Source organism: Strix aluco, chromosome Z, assembly GCF_031877795.1.
Source record: "Strix aluco isolate bStrAlu1 chromosome Z, bStrAlu1.hap1, whole genome shotgun sequence".
NCBI lineage: Eukaryota > Metazoa > Chordata > Aves > Strigiformes > Strigidae > Strix > Strix aluco.
In genome coordinates this window covers 77,784,493-77,805,301 of record NC_133971.1, presented here as the reverse complement: position 1 = coordinate 77,805,301, position 20,809 = coordinate 77,784,493, and the positions used below count along the sequence as shown (strand labels likewise).

Here is a 20,809-nt window from a genome sequence, read left to right as displayed (position 1 = left end):
AGTGTGAAACTGCTGCAGTCATACTGGTTGGGACTGTGGAGTATCACCGAAACTGATGTTCTCCTTAACTCTGTCAGCAAAATGCAGCTTTAATTGGTAGTATTACTGGTCATTTCAGAACTGGATTTCTCCTGCACGAAACCTCTTGCTCATGCTAATATTTTGCCAATTATATCTCTGCTGTTTTGTAGGATGATTTACCTTCACACAAAGTTCTATCATCTTCTGGCATGCTTCTGGTTCACAGCATCTGAAGACAAAACTTCTGTTTTGTCCAAGTTCCCATAGGTGGAAAGAAAGTTAATTTGGCCATTATACTTCCTTGTTTGTTACCTGTTAGCTAACATATAGCATGCTTATGGATAATTACTGCATTATTTGGAAGCTGCAGAGGTCTGGATTTGAAGGTAAGCAGTACACAGAAATAATTCCCCCCAAAAAGTATATGTACAACTTACTTCCAGCTCCACTTTGAGCACCACTCTGACTGGAAAAGCAAACAAGAGACATTTTAGAGAAAAACAGTCATCTTTGGAAAAAGAAACCACCATGATCACCCATCACTTTTGTAGTTATTAGTTCTAAACCTTTTGGATTTGGCACTCATCTACATTGCCAGCTGAGCACCAAAATTTCTGCACTGGAAGCTCAGGCACGTGCTTTGGTGTTCTATATAGGCAACAACTAAATGTGCCAGTTCTTTTTTTCTCTCTGTTTTCACTACTCTCACACTGATTTCATACAGACAAGTATTCAGACAGTTGCATTCTCAATAATAGTAATGAAAAAATATAATCTAATTCGTAAGTGAACTAGCTCTTAGATGAAGAGAGATTAAATTTTAGTAGAATCAGGTAAAGCAGGAAAAAATATGCTTGTTTTTTTTTACTTGGAAGTAATTAATTACAAATCAGAAAAGAGTATTTTAAAATATCATTCACAGTAATTCAAAGGGGAATAAGAGAGTTATCAATACCATGTTTCGTTAATGTAAAAAACCCTGACAGTATTTTATAAGTAAAGCTGTGAAGCAAATCCTCTATTTGCATAAATCAATGCAGATATTTCAAGCCAGTGAAGGTGCACATTTTCATATGAGCAGAACATTCAGTCCTAATTATTAATAATTGTTAGCAACTGTTAGCAATTTCCAATAAAGTGTCATCTTCAAGGAAATGCAAATTGATGTCTACAGCTATAACGATTCACTATGTTTGGAATATATTTATATTCCTGTTGATAGCCTGAAAGTAAAGTGCAAAATATGACTTAGGATCACAGGATGATTCATGTTGGAAGGGATCTGAGGAGGTCACGTAGTCAAACTTGATGGGAATAAAAATATAATCTGATTGAACACTAGAGAGTGTATCCACACCCTTTAGATTCATCCCTTATGAGGGGATGTTCTTGAGATGAAACGGTGAACAATGGTGAACAAATTAATTTATTGCTCACCTAGCTTTTATTGGATGATGCTTTAAACCTCTAACTGCACGTTTCTAACATTTCAAGGATTCCATATTAGCCCAGTGTTCTAACAGTAATTGAAAAACCTGATAGGTTCACAGTAACTAAGATTATTTCCAGTTCAGAGCCTTATTTAAACTGAGACATCAAAGTATTTGTTAAACTCTTGTGCCTAGAAATCCTGAAATACAACAGCCTTAATTGCTTATTAATTTTGGAATATTAACAATACTACTGATAATAAGATAATACTGTTTGGTCAAGAGGCTTTTTTTAGTATGGCATTCTTACAGTGGTTTCAAAACATGTTGATGTATGTCAGACCTTCCAGCAATTCATGCTCATGAACTGAAGAGAATGCTATTAATCACTAGAGAAAATAAAAATGTCAAAATACAGCTTAAAGGATTTAATGAATCTGAGCTATTCATTCATCCTTCCAAGTTCCTTACACTGTTATTTTAGAATGCAACAGTGTAAGTATTCTTGTTTGCTTTTGAATTCAATAAATTTTCTAAATTACTTGCATTGAGGTGGTTAAATTGCAATGCTTGCCATAGTGAAAAGGATTGGCCAGTGATACTTCTGCAACAAAGTACCTAATGCTGAGAATACCTAAAACCTAGAACAACTAAAGTAACTCTTCCCACTATGTCATGATGCTGAGATCAGTGCTCAGGGAGGAAAACTGATATTGAGCAACCTGGAAAAATATCAGAGGCAAAACTATATTTGTTGCTTAAAGAATGCAAGCCTGAAGGCAGATCTTTCCAAGCGCTGTTTCTGGAGCTCATGTTCTAGCAGCTGAGGATCAGCTGCACCCAGCAGCCAGCCAGCTGCGGTCCCTTTATTCCAGCCAGGTCTCTAGGTTAAGGTGCTGGGAAGTGGTAAAAGCAGGTGTAATGGCTGTATGTTTTAAGATAGTAGTCCTACACACTGGAATCCTCTACACCCGTATGCAGATCTCTTATCTGAATCCTGGGGTATGTGTTTCTGCACATCAGGACATGTAATGGAGAATGACCACTAGTTTGTTGCATCACATGACAGAAGCAGACTTTTCTGTGTGGTCAGCTAACAGAGGTACCACCGTCATGTTGGGTTATGTCATAGCCTTGACCCTTGTCACGAGATCACTAGGATAATTCCCTGCCAGCAAGTTTGATATCCTGCTGAAGATGACACTTCTCTAGCTGCAGATCTATTTAATGGGAAAAATATGGCACATTGAAGTAGAGAGTCTGCAATGTAGCACTGCATTGCAACTACATGTGAGACTGTGCCATAGAGGAAAAGCTTCTGATGAAGTCAAAAAAGTATAGCTCATATCCACCCTGTGGGATTTTAGAGGCCTTATTTTCAGGATTAAACACATTAAACACATTCTTTTCTGAAGGGCCAACCTGGTTACGCTTCCAGAAGTGCCTTCTCTTCAAAAGGAAAGAGGTAGTAAGACTCATAGTAAGAATCATAGTAAGACTCATGAGAGCAATGAGGGTGGTCAGGTGTTCCCCAGTGCAGTGAGTGTTTCTATTGCTCTTAGAGTCTTTTATTCTTGTGTGTTAGAAAAAGCATTATGTGACTTCAAAAGACAGAACAAGAAAAGAGAGGGAGGGAAGAGAATTGCACTTCCTGCAGATGATTCGTAATCCTTCATGTTTTGCATTTTGTTCCTTTTGGACTGCAGTGCTGTAGGCCCTCTTCCAATAGTATAGATTCCTCAAATCTTAGAATCGTAGAACCATTTAAGTTGGAAAAGACCTTTAAGATAATTGACTCCTGAGTATGAGTGCTTATAGATGGTGGATTGCAGAATCCATTCTTGCTTCTCTGACTACTTCAGTTTGAATAGCTCAGTTACATGTAAATCGCTGTTCTTTTGTGACAGGAGTCTGTCTTGTAAAATTTCCCCTCTCTAGGCTAACTGGGGTGAATCATTGGCCCCTTTTCATGTGTTCCTTATACATACCTGCTAATACTGTCCTGGTCTCCAATATCATCATACACTTCTTGTTCACTCTCTGGGTGTTTCACAGGAGTTCTGGTTTGTTGCTTTCTTCTTAAAGAATCATAATCAATCTCCACCATGGTTGTTTTAATGTATCCATCTAAGTGAATGAAATCATGTAATTAGGCAGAGATAGTTTTAAAGCTCATGGTAAATGGATTAGTTTAACAGAAGGTTCAGAATCAGTGATTGAATTGTTTTGTATGATCTTTGAAAACTTTCAAAGAAATGTCTCATTCCAAGCAGCCTTAACTTGAGTCTCCATCTGTCTACACAAATACAAATCTCAGATCTGTCTCAGATCTCCCCCCCAAATCCTTCTCAGCTGGTGTCAAGTTAACTTCATCTTTATTTGCTTCTCTGCTACAGCAGAAGAATTTTCTGCACAGACTCCATGAATCATGGGGCAAGCTCCCTTTCTCAGCTAACCCTGGGACCACTGCAGACTCCTGGCATATTTTAAGCCAGTCCATGACATAAAGATTCTGACAGGTCATTAGGAGGGAGAGACACTTTGCATTGATTTTGCTTCAGGTTGGTAGACATGCTGCAGCTGCATTGCTATCCTCTTGTCCCTGCACTTTCGCTAAACAGATCTGGTTATACCCCTGGGTGTAACAGCTCAGGAGAGACTTACAGCAGAGCAGTCTGCCTGAGATTGGGAACTCTGTCTCTACTGAGGAGAATTTTAGACAGGCATACTGCATGTACAGAAGAGAGCATGAATGGATTTTCTCAAAGGTGAAAAATGCTAATGCATTTATTGAAAATGGAAAATCCCCCAACTTGACTGCTTCTGAGTGAATCCAGTTTTTAGTGTGCTTCCCCTCAAATCTGTAACACTTTTTTTTTTATTATTTAGATGATCAGAACTGGTTTTCCTCTGTTGTTTGGTCTTCTTCACAGACCGTTACTGGCCTGTGAACAGTGAAGGTTGAAGCACTGGTGAAACAAATTGGGCTGTACCATTGACACTGATCGGTGAGAAGCCTTGTACGGCTTGCAGTTTTGCTGAGGCAAGAAACAGTTTATGAAAAGTAAATTAGTTAAAGGTAAATTAATTAATTGACTGCACATGCTCAAGAAAATACCCTTCTCAAAGACTTCACCAAGATTGGTTCTCCTATGTACAAAATGATCCATGCAAAACACTTATTTACAAAACTTCAGTGTATCACAGAAAAGGTGATACTGAAACTTACTTCTTGAAATCATCTTGGCCAATCCCCTTGCCCAAGCGGGATCCGCTACAGCAGGTTGCCCAGAACCATGTCCCATCAGGTTTTGAAGATCTCCATGGATGGAGATGCCATCACTTCTTTGGGCAACCTGTTCCCTTGCTTGGTCACCCTCACAGTAAAAAAATGTTTCCTGATGTTCAGACAGAATTTCATGTGCCTCTGGCACTGACACTGGACACCACTGTAAAGAGCCTGGCTACATCTTCTTTACACCCTACTGTCAGATATTTATGAACAATTAGAAGAGCCTACCTTCACCAGGCTGAACAGTCCCAGGTCTCTCAGCCTCTCTTTGTATGAGACACACTCCAGTTCCTTAATGTCTTTTTACATCCAGTATTTCAAAGTGCTGATCTGGTATTGGCTAGTTGTACATGTGTGAACTGTCTTACTGAACTTATTGTCATTTTAGTCTCCTTAAAAATCAAGCGAGTGCTTTTAATAACTTTCATTGATTTTATGGATCAGTCTTTTGCCTTTGCTATAATCCAGGAGCCAGATCATCAACCCCTTATCATACTCATAGATCCACTGATGGTATTTATACAATTAGAGAAACATCTTAGATTTCAGACAAAATAAAATCTAGAAATCAGTTAGAAACTTTCCATAAGAATAGGAACAAGACAAACACTTAAACAGGGCCTTATATTCTCTGCTTCTATTGTAGGAACACCCATGTTATTTCTAATACAAAGACATGAAAAAAATGCGATCCTTGTTACTTGCATGGAGGCAAGTTCTGATGAAGGCTGACATGGAATTACTTCTCAGTAGGTCCCTGAGGATCCCAACATATTGTTCCTAACTTATTCTAGTCCTTGTAGGTGTTACATTATGTTGTACAATAACTTCCTACTACGAACTAAGCCTCACATGCCAGCTAAGGATAGGAGGGTGAGTTGTAACTATTTACTTTGATGGCCAGTGACTCAGCCTCGGTAAGTTTACTCCTTGGTGTAACACTCACATGTTTGCTGTCACACAGTGAAAATATTCAGGATCACAGTGAAGAAACAGAACTCACAACATCCTTTTATCCTGCCCAGCCACTTTCCTTCTGGGTTGTCTCTGAGGCGAATGATTTCAATCTCATCCCCCTGTTTGACAGTCAGCTCATTCTTCCCTCCCTTGTGGTCAACACAAGCTCGTGCCTGATGAAGGACTTGGACAGGTCCCGTTAACTGCAGAGGTGAAGCAACAAAAGAAATCATAGATGTGGAAAAATGGGAGTTCTTTCCCAAACATTCAGACAGAAGAGAAAATAACTGTAATGACGATTATTTGTTTCATTAACATTTAAAATAGTCTTGGCAAATGAGCAGAAATGTATCACTCCTGTCCCCAGCTATGTAGTGTAAATTAATAATCAGGAAAGAAAAGAGAGGGCAATGGCATAGCAGCAGAGCAGCTTAAGAAGTTACTGGCAAAATCACAGAAATATAAAGACTAAACCCATGAGGCTAACCCATGGAGCCTTTCACAGACTCCCCAAAGAGACTTGTATTTAATTCCAGTGGGCAGCTTCATGTAGTTCTGGCAGAACTACTTGTATGAGTAAATGTTCATTAACAGAAATAAGTTCTGTGTTTACAATTCTACTCTATAAATGATCCTACAAGTACTCACCAGAGATGATCACATTGCTTACTGGAATTCTGGGTTCTCTTTGTGAGATCTTTAGTATATGTTATAGAGAAACCACTTAGAATATTAGTATCTGTGGCTTTAATATAGATGGGATCTTGCAGAGGTATGTGGATTTTAACAATTATAGACTAGCTCAGGAATGTCTAACCTGTATAGGTGGCGAAGAAATGGGAAAGAAAATATGCACTAAAATATATTTGTTTGCAGTTAAGAATAATATATTTTAATGGTCGCAAGAGAGCAGTCTGCAGTCTGAAAGCATTCAGTGCACTAATACCTACACTTCACAGGAGCGGTCTGAAAAATATACTTGGGGCCTGAAAAATGTCAGCTAACCCATTATTATTGACTATTAGTATTTGTCTTTAATATTTACTCCTTAACTCATATCAGTCTCTCCACAGCAGACCTAGGCTATGATGTGAGAGAACCATGGCTTTACTGTGCACAAAGCATAATAGGAAGAAAAACAAAGCTGCCCGCTAGGTACAATGACACTGAAAGAAGCACAGTGGAGTATTGTGAACAGGCATTAATTAACAGAAAATGACTGGCAGATTTGTGAACTGTGGTAGCATGCTGATCACCAGCTGTATAAAAATTATATAGACCAGAAAGAACTGTCTCATCATTTAGCCCCTAGACTTTGACAGTGACTGTAACTTCTCTACACATGCCCTATTCCCCTCCTCCCCATTTAGGCTGGAAGTCCTTTTAGACCAAGGCAAGGGCAATGTGTTGCAATATAATGTTGAAATCTCTTAAGGGCTGGATACTGTTGTATCTGAATCCAGTGAGGCAAAAAAACACTAAGTATATGGGATCCAACTCCCACTTTTATTAAGGACTTTTGATGTTATTCTAGTGATGTAAATGCTTTTTAAACAGAAAAGTGAAAGGAAATGTTTTTAAGGCTTTTTTAAATAGAAAGAATGTGAGAAGGGAATTTAATGAAAACTACATAAGCACTGAAAAAAACCTTTGCCCTCAGTACAGAGCCTGAAGTCAAGCATATGCCAAACACAAAAGGGTAGCTTAAATCTTTATTCAGAATTTGTCCAGGTGCTTGAATTACCTACTATAACAAATAGTTTTGTAGCCAGCCAAAAAGTTTATTTTGAACTCAACAATGCTTCTTACAAGTCTTTGGCCAGATTACAAAACAAAAAGCTTACTTTGAACTTCTTCCTTATTTCCTGCTCTTTCTTTTCTTTTTCCTTTTGTTCTTTCTTCTCTTGGTCCATTCTTCTCTTTTCTTCCTTGTCCCGTTTCTTCTCTTTTCCCCTTGATGATCTGAAAGTGCATTGTCAGGACTGAATGTAGCCGTGAAGCAAATCTCACTGGAGCTTTCTTACCCAAGGTTAACAAAGAACTACCTGTGATGGGAAAAGACTACTCCCAGTGAAATCAAAGCTACAGAGTCTAAACCGTAGTATGGCTGCAACAGATAGAGTAAGCAGCACTTCACCTTATCTCTTATATATAATTTAGAGTGGCTGTCCTCAAGAGGACAGCACGCCAGACAAGGCTGTCTGAAGATGAGACTGGCTCTACATGTGCATGTCCAAACATCTCTGAGCTAATTTTGGCAAGCAAGCTTGGAAACTGATAGCAGTCTAGGTGTTGTGGCACTGACTGCAACTGTTAAATATTTACCCAGGCCATCAGTGGTTGATGCAGCCTGAACTGAAGCCTGAACTACCACTGGACTGTGGTTTTAAACCTAATACAACCTGTTCCAGCAGTCCACACAAGTGACAGTCAGTCTTCTGCACTGCATCATAAATGTTCCTATCATACCAGGGTACATTGCCTGCTGTGCATCATGTACTGGATGGTACTGAGATCTGAGCCCCAGGATGTAATTAGGACTATAGCTACAGCTCTGTCATTTGCTGCCAATGATTTGGCTGGAAGAGCTATGCTTTACAAACCCTATGGAATCAACTGAGTGAGGCTCCCTCCTTTTCCTTGTTTGGTCATTTTGCGAAATTGATATGTTCAAATTATATTAAAAAAAAAAAAAAAGTCTGAATGAGGATCACTTGTTTTGGTTATATAGTTTAAAAATTATCTGTTTTCAAAGGGAATTCAACAATTCATTTTTGCTGAAATTCATTCTACATCTGAAACAAGGTATTTTTGTGTAAGAACTTTAGACCGTTACTTATTCCAAGGGAATTAGAACTTTTCTTTAGCTATCGCCATACAGTGAATCGCATACATTTAGACATTAGCAGCACAAGAGACTCCTCAAAATGAAGGGCTAAATGCAGAAGAATGAGCAGAGTTCATATTCTGGCTCTGTAGCTATTCTAGGGGACTCAGGCCCTGAGAACTGTAAATCCAGCCTCTCATAGGAGTTCCAAGTATATTTATCTAGAAAGTGAAAAAAACAACCACAACAAAAGATCTGAGACCATAGCACCTAGGGGCTGAGCTTATTTTTTGTCCTAGACTGTAATTCCAAACAGTGATTCAGACATGTTCCTTAGATCAGAAATCAGACTTCTGTTATCTTGATCACAGTAACCACAGTTTTCCAGCCCAAGGCATAGCAGATCTAAGTAGGAAAGAACCTGTGAACAACCTGACTTTCTCTAGGTGAAATGAATGAACACAATAATGCCTGACAGGGATTGCAGTGAAATCACACTTTTGTGCCAGATGAAGTGTCTTTGTTAACAAGCTTTTAGTAATAAAAATACAATAGGTTATAGAGTTTAAAATTACTACCTGATGTCATTTATGTCTTCATACATCTCTCCATCACTTTCTTGGCCCTGTAAGACAAATTCAGTTTTCAATTACTTAGATACATTTGGAAAGACATGAAGAAACTGGACCTGCTATGTAAGCTTCATACAAACTATATAAAAACATTTACAACAAAATGTAAATACAAATTAATTTAAACTTCCCAAACCAAGCGTTATGCAAACCCCCTATTCTTTTTTTCTGACATTATTTTTACAATACCACAACTATAAAGTCCTGGATTGTTACAATCAAACTAGCACATTGCTTAATCCAAAGTGGATGTTTTAATTGCAGTGTTAGTTCTGGAAAGCCTTTATCTGTATTGATGATTGCACTGCCATGGTGAAGGTGCCAGTGTTAGCAGTAGTTAACCTGGAATGCTAGTGATCTAAATGGGACTCAGATTAGGGTCCTGGAGACTTTTCTGGTCCTAATATATCAGATACTTAAAGACACTGATACAAACCTGTGCTTTACTGAAACGAGTAGTTTATTACTAGAACAGAACAGGGCCCTTGCTTCTGGAAAAATTCTGTGAAATGAAATGTCAGTGGAGATAAAAGGGGTGGGTTTTCTTTCTTTAAAACCACTTTTTGGTGTCTAGCCAGCTTTGATAATTAATTCCAGTTTGCTCTACTTACCCAGTTTTATGTCTGTCCTTCACAATAAGTAATTCACTCTACAATTTACTGTCAATATACTGGATTTTTTCTGCAATTAATTTTCTAACGTGTTGAAGAGATTTTGCTAGATTTTTAAGTTTGTGCTAAAAAGGATAGGTTTATGATGGAGGATAACACTTACCCCCTCTGTCTTTCCATGACCTATATGACAAAAAATAAAACCAGGGTATTTATTTTTTGCTGTACAGAAAACAATGCATTCTAGCGTTAACTATTTACAAACTGCTAATAATACCAATGAAATTAACTAGAAATATATGCAGGCTCCTGGCTTTTAATGAGGCTATGAATGCAAAAATCAGAGTTTTTCCAGGTTGCTTTTGTAGTACATGGTAAACTAGAAATATCTACAAAATAACGTATTTTTCCATGTATTTTTAAATGTGGAAAATTTGTTTTAAAGATTCTTTAGTGACATTGATGAACTTAGCTATGCTATTTGTTTGTAAAAGTGCCCACTTATACAAGACAGTAATTGTTAAAAACCTAATAAATACAAACAGACCACGAAGAACTTGCTTGAACCAGCCCCACAGCTGAATAAGGAGGCCAAAGGCTCTTTTGCTAAGCCAGCTTCTACCTTGAGCTGCAGGAGAAGAAACTCTGAATCTCCTGCTTCCTCCTTGCTCTGCACATAGTTAGGTAAGAAAAGAGCTTGGGCTCAATTTCAGCTCCACAGCCCACATTCTGTATGGCAGGGATGGCTAGCACACTAAACGATGCATACTGTGCCTGGCACAGACCAAGTCCTCCCGAGGAGAGATCAGAAGGCAGATTGAAATTCTTTGTGTCACAATCTGCTTCTCTGGCTGCTCCTGGTACAACATAGCGACTCACTGCCTCTTACTGAAGGCAGACCACAAAGCGACATTAAAAGCACAGTCAACAGCTATTTTTTTTTTGTCAAGTATAAAACAAAGCCTGCTTCACCAGAGCACACAACTTCAATTCTGAAAGAGCAGCATTCATTTTGGTTCGGATTTGAAAATCTGGTGATTTACAGCCCCACCATATTTCTAACCAAAAAAAAGGGGGGGAGAGAAAAGATGTTTAAAGCAGTTCCTGAGAGTCTGTCATATTAATTATAGAACCATTAGTGTTATGAGACAACCATCTTCACCCATAAAACTGCATATCCAGCATAATTAGTTGCACAAGTCTTTCATGAATAAAATACGCTTTTGCTTATCTTAGAAATACAATATGCTTACAGCTTCTTATAGCTGCCGTTAATTAAAATGTATGCACCTTACCTTGTGAAACAAATTCAACATCATCATAATTTTCTTCATTGTCTGGACTTCTGTAAACATGAAAAAGTGGACATGTGAAACCTGTGAAGATGATGTTATGATTGCATTTTCACTCTCCATTTTTCTGGTGCTTTTTTCAGCTATTTTTATACAATGGCTAGACAGTCTGTTGAGCCCTATATGAAACTGAAGTACCCACAAGATTCCCTAAATTGTTTTTCCTGACTGCAACTTGTTTCTTCACATGGGAACACCTTGATCCTGAGTATAAAAGGAGAAAATGAGTCAAAGACACTCAGATACCATGGATGGGAGTGTGGTGTGAAAAATATAATAGGCAGATGGGCTGACTGAATGGAAAGAATCTGTTGGGCTTTTTAACCATCTTCGCAGGTGCAGGCTGCTTACATGGCACACAAGCAGAACGACAGACTTTTGCTCAATTTTAAATATAGCTCTAAGGCTTGCTCCTTGACTTGTAGGGCTTAAAGTCTAAATAAGGGACAAGAGAAACGGTGGTATAAGGCCAGGTAAAAGGGCTTGGATGTTGTTAGATTTAAAAGTGCTGTCAACCTGAGGGAAGCAAAAAATTGAGAATGTAACTAATAATATCAGGGGCTTTTAACTTTATAATAACTCATAATAGTTGAAAGGAAAAGAAAACTAGGGCAGACGGTCATCATCAAATGTGTGTAATCAAAGAAAGGACTTGAAAGCAGAATGTGATGTTTTAAAATTGGCTTGACGGAGAAAGCACTGAGACAGGGTGAAAGAAAGTGTCAGCACCCAGGGAACACATTTTCAGTGGAGGGGAGAGTCCAGAGGTCACGTAAGAACGGGAGAGTGGTCAGACAACCTGGACGTAAATTTCGCAGGTCCCTGAAGGCAAAGAGGACAGGCTTGGCTCCCAGGCATTTGGCAAGGAGGGTATCCGTGGGAGCTCCTGCCGGGGCCGGTGAGGCGGTGACGGCAGCTCCCCACGGCCGACCGGTGAGACAGCAGCAGCGCTGGGCTGACGTTGTGGCAGTACCTGTACCGAAGTACAGTATGCGTGCCGACACACACCTCTCTGATGGCTGGTACATTCTCCCTGTCTGCTGTTTGCTGCTGTTTGCAGTAACTGCTGGCCGGAGAGCAGCTCTTTATCCAGGCTCAGCTCGTTTCCTATCAGTTTTGACACTAGACTGAAGTGCTTTCAACTCTTTGTTGCTGGGAAGTTCCCCTGTTGGACGCAGATCTTCGAAGATGGATAAAGAAAGGAGCCCCGTATGCGATGGAGGCTTCTCAGTGTTATCACAACAGGCCTGGTGCCGTTTCACAACTGGTGCTGAGCTCGGTACCTCTGGCTTTCAGAGCTGCTTCCTGGGGTATCGACTGACAGACCTGATCCTCCTGGCCCTCTTCCCCCAGAAAATGCAGGGGAAAGCTTCAGTTATTGATACAACTGATTTTGTATCATCAGCATATGAATGAAGTCTTTGAACCCTTCTGCAGTAAAAAAAACGGTGGGGTGTTCCCTCTCCCCTCCCCTTACCAAAAAACAGAAAAAAAAAAAGGCAGAAAAAAGCATTGTTATACATAAGATGATTTAGGGAAACAACTGACTAGATGGAGGGTTCAAACTAATAAAAACTAATTCCAAATAAGCCAAGGCCAGGGTAGAACAAGGAAAGTGATATGGGACCTCACTTCCCCAGAAATTTGGGACACCTGCAGCCTTAATCTGCTGCTGCATGAGCAAAGAAGAAAAAGGTGAGAAAATAAAGACCTTGAGGTTTATGTTCACTTACATTGTTTCAGAGCTGGGCTTGATGTTTCTGGGAGGCAGGCCGGGAGTTGCTGGGGCCTGCAGGGATGGGTGAGAGGCCAGTGGAGGAGGTGGCAACTGCGTAGCAGAATGTGGTGGAGGTACAGGTGGGGAGAGTGCTGCTGAGGAAGGTGCTACCTGCTTCAAACTTTCATTTTTAGGGCCTGGAAAAAAAAGCAGAACAGATAATTTATCAAACAAACAGCTGAGGAAGGAAGCTCACTGTTTATATGGAGTATTAGAATAAAATACAAATACTGCGCACACTAAAGCAAATATATTTTGTTGAACCTGCTTCTTTGGTGCCTTATCTTACCAGAGTAGAGAGGCTCTGCAGAGAAGAAAGTACAGCCTATAGAAGGCCCTGAAAATGTCTTTGCAAGACATGAACAAGGCACAAAAACATCAGTTCATCCAGTATGTAAGCTCTTGTGCTTTAAAACTAAATTATCATTTAATTCTACAATTTGCTTGAAAAGACCATTGCAGTTTCACGTGAGCACTGATGCAGTCTTGATGGAGTTTTCCTTGCTCAGAGACAGCATTTCAAGTGAAGGGATGAGGGATGGAAATATACTTTGACATTGATCAAGAGGTGTACAGTTCTCTGTACACCTTCAAATATATTTGTAATGTAAGTTTTAAAAGGCTGGACTTAATTTTCTAGCACATCCATACAGAAAAGTGGCAGTTTGAGAAGCTGCACAGAAGCTACACCCTCAACAAACAGGTGCAGCCTTAAAAACAAGATGATGAGTGTGCCAGGCACAGAAGCCCTAATTACATGAGTGGGCTGGTGTGCATGTGTGCTGCACAGAATTCATGTTCAGTGTACAAGCCACAACCAAACCATAGTAACCACTGCTTTGAGAGTTCACGTTGAGAGAAGTTATTCAACACAACCAAATGAAATCATTCTTTGGATGCCATTATGTTAAACCTAGAATTTTCTTTCAAGTATCATGAGTGGATTAAAGCTTCCCAGTGGAAAAAGCTACCCAGAAAGAATTGTCCCCAGCTGTAAGGAGAGAAGTCCAACAAAATCTAAGGAAGAAGAGAGCAGAAGGAAAAAGCAAATTCAGTTCAGTTAAAACCAATTACAAGCAAAAAGGACCCCCTTGTCTTCTGGGGATTTTTTTCAAGTTCACACCTGTATAATGGAGATTAAAATCTTGTCAAGAAAAAGAAACTTCCACCACATTGGAAAAAAGTGGTTTAAACACAAACCGACAAATATGTAGCAATGCTTAATATCAAGACTGAAAGTTACAGGAACTACTGAAAGAGATTTCTTTAGCTGCTTGGGAGTCTACAATTCTGTCCTTGGAATAGACAAGAGAAGGGGAGTCGATAACTATTAGAAGGACCTCTCATGTGTCACATGGAAATCAAATCAAAATTACCAAGTCCTGACAGTTTTTCTACTTACTAACAAAGAACTCAAAAATTTCTGGATAATTTTGGCTTCATAGCGGCTCGGAGCAACTTGTCAACATATATGTCAACAACAGTGCATTTGAAACACGTTGAGTTCATCCATTACTTAGAGAGCAAAGTACTAAAAGTCCAAACACTGCTGATTACACAGGTGAATTCTTTGGTGTTTTTGTTAAGGAACATTCGTTTTGCAAAAGCAGACCCTTACAATTTAAGATATGCCAAGATTAAAGTTGTATGGTATCACATATCTTTTTATTCACATATCTTTTCATCATTTTATTAAAAAGTATAGCCCCAAAGTCAAATGAAATAATCCTTTTACTTAGTACTGAGGAGGCTACAGCACGGTTAATGTCTTCCAGCTGGACAGACCCCAAAGGAGAAGAGTGAGAATGACTATAGGTCTAAAAAACATGAATTCCTGGAGATATTGAGGAAATGGTGGTTGCCTAGGGAAATATGGTATGACTGAGGGAGAACGAAATGCGTACCTAAGTCTCCAGCAAAGAAGAAAGGGGTAATGTGTTTAAAGGTCAGCAACAGTTTTAGGAGGCACTTTCTGATAATGAAGGTGGCATTTCCATGGCTTGAGGTCCATGTTGAAGAAGAGGATAAGCTTATGGCATGAATAAGTTCTAGTACAGTTGTTCTTACCCGACACATAGGCATGGATCAAACAACTTCTTTACATCCCTTCCAATTCAGTGATGACATCCTCTGTTGTCCTATATTTTACAAGACATCACATTTAAAGTACTTGCCCCTATATTGAGCCCAACAGCTAGAGATCTACTAAAATATCATTTTGGCTAAAACTTGTCTTCCAGAAAGATGTCCCACTTGTTTGTAGATGAGAGAAAGAATGTACCACTACAGAGTTTGTTTAGTTAAGTTGCTCACTGTTAAAATCTGCATCTTATTGTTTTCTAAGTTCATCAGGCTTCAGGTTCTATTACTTTTATTTCTACCTTTGTTTACTAGATCAAAAGCCTTTTTATAACCAGTTTTCTACCCATAAGGTATTGATACCACTGAACTTGAACAATATCTCAGATTTCTTTTTGATAACTTTAAAGACCCAACCTTTTTAATCTCATCTCAAGGTGTTTATTTTTTTTCCATATAGCAATTAATTTGTAGCTATTTCTGTGATCTTTCCAATCTTTCCAACATTGTAGAAGATCTGGTACTGGAATTCTACACAGCATGCACTTGTCTACCACATGCAGTGATGAAAATTACAAGTCATACTTCATCTAGCCATAACTCTACTGATTGCATCCAGGGGGTTTCAGTATTTTCCCCAATTGTCACCCACCCCTCCTGTTTGGAAGTACAGACACCTCAATATCAAACTAAGGACCATTAGAAAAAAGCTTTTATTCAAAAACTTTGTAACTATATGAAGATTCCTTAAGGGTAAAACTCCAAGAAATTAGGGTTACAGGCTGACAACCATTATGCATTAGACTTTGCTGTCACATCATTGTCCTTACTCAACTGTAGAGTTGTTTATGATGTCTAGATTTTCCCCCAAGGCATTATTACACTACCTCCTTTCACAGGTATGGTTTACATTTCTTCATTCTACACGTATATTTGTGTTTGAGTAAAGACAAAGTTTGTTTAAATGAGCAAAGATTACACATGATTGTGCTCTTGTTGTATCAGAGTCTCTGAGGACTGTGTGTCTGCATTTAACTCTTCACAGTCTTTATTCATCCACAGACCTTGTCAGCTGTAATCTCTTACTGTTCAAAAATCCCTGATGAGTAACACTGAGCATGTATCTGCAGCTGAATTCTTTTAAGCAGATTCTAAGCCAAGAAAGAAGACAGAGAGGTTTTTTTTTCCCATGTTAATTGGTATTAATTATACTCTCAAAGTTTTGTGTTTTAACAGGGAATCCTATATCAGCTTTTCTGTCATTATATTTATGTTGCCCTAATACAGTGTTGCGTATACGCACAACGTGCATACATGCATTATGTCATCATACAGTGTTATTTCATTGTGATTACTTTGTAGGTCTAAGGTTAAAAATTCTGCCCAAGTCTCTGTGCATAATACTTCTTTCATCTGATGTCTCTTTAGAACCAAATCCAGGCAATAGGAAACTGAGCCAGGAAAGGACACCACATGCATTTTAGATTAAGTGCTTATTTTTAACTGTAAGGCCTGAACAACCTGTCCCTTTTAATTTATGTACACTGCTGGAATCTAATAATAACTAAATCATCATCATATTAATGGAAACACTGCTTTTTTATTTTCTTACTATTCTGACTCTTACCTGCCTTTAGAGTTATAATTACCTACACTTATGGCTGAGACTGATGTGGGCATAAAATGCTTTATTTCTAATACTGAGAATAATGGGATGAGTTAGGTAGAAAGGTGACACTCAGTATGAAAAAGCTGTTATAATCAGGCCTGCAGAGCCAAAGCTATCATAATGTTTCAGTAGCTTTTATTTCTTATTTTAATGGAGCATTTAATTCTGACTCCAGTTCCATTTCTTATGTCTCTTAAGACATTTCATAGTCTGAGGACATGGAAAGGCTCTACGTGAGTAGTAGAACTGAGGTCAGCTCTGGACACTCAGAACAAGAAATCAAACTGAAACTACATTCTAGATTCACATGCTCCCAAAGCACTCTCATCACAGGAAGCAGTGTTAAGGACTATCACTTTGTGGTAGCTTTGATCACTAATATCTCAGTTTCCAAATAGCCTCTTCTCTTTTCTTGGGACTCTCAGCTTTTTCATATGCTGTGCTGCACTTAACAAACAGATGCAGAAACTGAAGCTCTTCACAAAGAAATGAAAGAACGGATGAAAAGGAACAAGTTCCTCAAAACCTGTGCAGCTGTATAGCATCTAAGAGAAACTTGCCATAGAAACTGTCCATAGAAAGTAACAAATATCCCATTATACTGCTGCTTGCGGTATTAAACTTCCTTAATAACACCCAGATCTTCAGCACTTACAGCAGAACTGTGCACAGAACACTGCAAACACTTCTCTTGTGTTCTTGGGGAACCTTCTCAAACAACCTCCATGCATGCAGTGACCAAAAGGTCACCTACATTCTTGGAGAATGTTTATTTATCAGGAAGTTCAGGACACTGAAGTTGTCTTGATGCAAAACTTGTGACTTTGACCCTTGCCATTCCTGGCTTGTGGGAGGGAAATACCGATACCTGTTTGGTAGCTAACATAACATCTAGAGAAAGATCCCATCTTCCCTTCAGGTCCAGATATTCTGTGTCAAACAACCACAGGAAAAATCAACCTGCATATAACAGTACTCTATAATTTCTGTGCCTCTCCTGCGTAAACTCAAAGAGAAACTAGTAAAAAACCCAAAATAAGTCCAGCATTTTGGAATCCATGTATTGTGTAGTCAAAAGCAAGTTTCAGGGCAGGATGAGAAAAATATATCCATTCTTACCTTGCTAAAATCTTCAGTGCTGTCCCAATATGCTCTGTTACTCTGTCCTGAGATCCCAATACCAGAAAATACATGCAAACTGAAGGGAAATCCCAGCAGTGCTTGGTGTGATAGGAATCTTATGGGAGCCAGTACTTTGGCCAGGGTCAGGTTCTCCTCAGTCCTTTTCAAAATCATACAATAAATTGCACTCATGTGCAAGGGTGGTATGAGTTCCAGTACTGACAAAGCTGAAATGACATGTCTCTATTCATCCCCTGCCTAAATACTAGAGTATCTCACTGCTTGGATGAGAGATTGGCACGTAGATGAACAGTATCTAATCATCAACCTGAGCAGAACAGAAGCAGTCAAAGAAAAAAAAAATTTAGCACTCACACCTGCAGTTCAACATCCATTGGCTGAAGATACAAACCCTGATGATCTGCTCAACCTTTATTGCAACAGAATGTGATTACTTGGCACAAAGCTTTTAACTGGCAACAGTGACAAATAATAATTTTTATAATCTCCCTTGAAGTAGGAAACTATCCCATCCTGGGAAAAGGTGGTCTGACTTCAGCTATTCATATTTTTCTCACACCTTGGCTGGACTGCAACAATAATGCATACCTGCTCTCAAAGTCAGTAGTGCTTAAAAAATTCCAGTTAGCTCAGAACAGCTATATGGCATCTTACCAGCAACACACTCTATTGCAAATACATTAGCCTGGCCTTCAGTCTCTACACAGTCCAGACTTAACTGCAAAGGCTTAATTATGTTTAAGGTATCAGACTGTGGCATCTAAGCCATCCATTGCCTCGACACAGAAATTTCTAGTCCAAGCTTGCATACTAAACAAAACTGTAACTCAACAGCAATGCGTATCTCACTACCTTCCATTTCAAGTTCATTCTGATTGCACCTACTTCACCATAAATACATAGCAATAGACATAGGTGAGAAAATCCATTCCATATCAAGGCAGTCTTTTGCACATATAGGGGAAAAACTGTTTCTTAACTTCATATACTAAAAAGCAGACCATCCTCCTCTTTCTTTGGCCTAGAGTATGGCCTGTGGCAAGACCTTATTCCCTTTGATGCCTGGTGCAGTGAGGTACTGATGAGATGTTGACCTGTTCTGCTTTTATTAATGTAAAGAAAACCTGACAGTGATCAGCCACTGAAAGGAGACTCCAAACATTCTGCAGGAAAAAGTGCCTGGAATTTTAAATTTTGTAATGAATTTCTTTAGTTTTTGTAAAAAAGGACTTCAGGATTTTTCAGGCCGTTACATGGTCAAAAGTTTTGCATTTTGAAAGAAGCACCCTTTTATGAAACAATATGCTTTTGAGCTACTCTGCAAATGCAACATCGGGTTTCAGTTTTACTGCAAAACACTTTACAATTTCTACATGCAAGATCTGGTAAGCTTTCTGGGTTTTACAGAGGTTTTGCTAAGAACCTGCAACAACATCTACAGCAGCTGATCACCCACTTCCTACTTTATTCATAATGTGCAGAGAGCTGTTCTCTGCTCCACTTCCCTAACCTGCATATTCTTTTAGATAAAAGCCATGGTTTCAGGTTTCACAATTATGCTGCTTTGGAGCTGCTCAAAATAAGCAGGTAAACTTACAACATTACTGAAGCTCAGTGCTTTTGATTATGCTGTTGTCAGACATACTATAACAACAGAGACACAAAGAGACACTGCTCACACCTTGCAAACAAAGACCACAGAAAGTTTTTTACTATTGCCCTCAAGTCTAGACTCCACTTTAAGAAATGGCTCGACACAACCTTTTCTTAATTTTCTTCTTTTATTCTCCTCATCTCTCCTGATTCTACTTCCAGTTAGACGATAAAGCTGCTTTTTCAGCTTTGTACAAAAGAAATCATCTCCAAAAAAAGGGGGAATTTTGGAGGAAGGGAAAAGGGGAAAGTACAGGTCCCCATCCATTTTAAGACTACTTTGCTCATACATCATGAAAAACGTGGTCAGAGCAGATGGAGAATTTGTCCATTTTTAAGCAGAACTTCTCACTGGTCTCAGCTGGGAAAGCTTGTTTCCAGGGCAGATGCACACACTACCTCAAGGGTATTTCACATAACACTTAGCACCTATTCAATGCCTTATATTCTCAAAATGGCATGGAGATGACTATTATAATCTTACTCCCAAAAGAAGACCCACAGGTTTAATCCAAAATACTTTGGTATGTAAAAGCTCACAGGACTGAGCCTTCTGGTGAACAAATATGAGGTTAGATATTCAGAATGGTTCATCTGGGCAGTGCTGACTGGCACAAGGAAAGCTATTTCGAACTACAGATGTGTAATCATATGCAGAAGCCTATCTTTATCTAAAGAGGAGCACAGAATCAATTCCCAGTTGAACTATAGATGAAACTTTTCATTGTCTGATAAAAAACTCTAATGATTACTTCTTTTTTTAATAAGAAATATTTATAAACCTGAGCCAGTTAATTTTATATTGAATGATATAATTTCATATGCAAGAAAAAAGAACGGCAATTGGAAGTATTCAGAGATAGAGGACATGTAGGATAAAAGTGGTTTAAAATAAATCTTTGGTAAAACATTTATATTTGAAAGAGAAAGCAAAAGAAAATGTGTACAATGATGCAAAGACAAGCAAAAAAAATGTACTGAAAGAAATTTACTTAAAATATGATTATTTATTTCCCAAACTAACAAACTGATGAAGGGGTTGACAATTTCATAAACCTATTGTTCAATCTGAAAAATAATTACATCATACATAGAATGCAATTCTAGTTAAAAATTTGTCATAGGAGTATAAACACTGATATATAAAACATCAGTTGCATAAAAAATTCCCATGCAACAAAGTCTTGCATTCAAGTAGTGGAGTTTTGCACATTTTCTCTTCAGGATCTGCAAACAAGGAACATCATTGTTCCAAATGTACATATTTTAGGAGGGTTCAGTTTTAAGTGGAAACTGATGACCTCAGAAATGTTCACTAATAAAATGAACTTTTTAGGATAAAATTAATTGTTAGTATACTGTTTCA

General features: G+C 38.6%; 1 protein-coding gene across 6 annotated transcripts in view; it reads right to left on the bottom strand.

Moving 5' to 3' along the window:
- The window catches only part of FYB1 (FYN binding protein 1), a 67,720-nt gene that overhangs the window by 13,385 nt on the left and 33,526 nt on the right, over nt 1–20,809 (bottom strand). For all 6 annotated transcript variants that reach the window (XM_074812899.1, XM_074812902.1, XM_074812903.1 and 3 more), the window contains exons 3-10: nt 12,856–13,036; nt 11,066–11,115; nt 9,934–9,953; nt 9,106–9,152; nt 7,545–7,662; nt 5,747–5,903; nt 3,440–3,578; nt 459–487 (exon numbers count right to left, since the gene is read on the bottom strand). In XM_074812899.1, the coding sequence (XP_074669000.1) occupies nt 459–487; nt 3,440–3,578; nt 5,747–5,903; nt 7,545–7,662; nt 9,106–9,152; nt 9,934–9,953; nt 11,066–11,115; nt 12,856–13,036 (741 nt within the window). The remainder of the gene's footprint in view (nt 1–458; nt 488–3,439; nt 3,579–5,746; nt 5,904–7,544; nt 7,663–9,105; nt 9,153–9,933; nt 9,954–11,065; nt 11,116–12,855; nt 13,037–20,809) is intronic.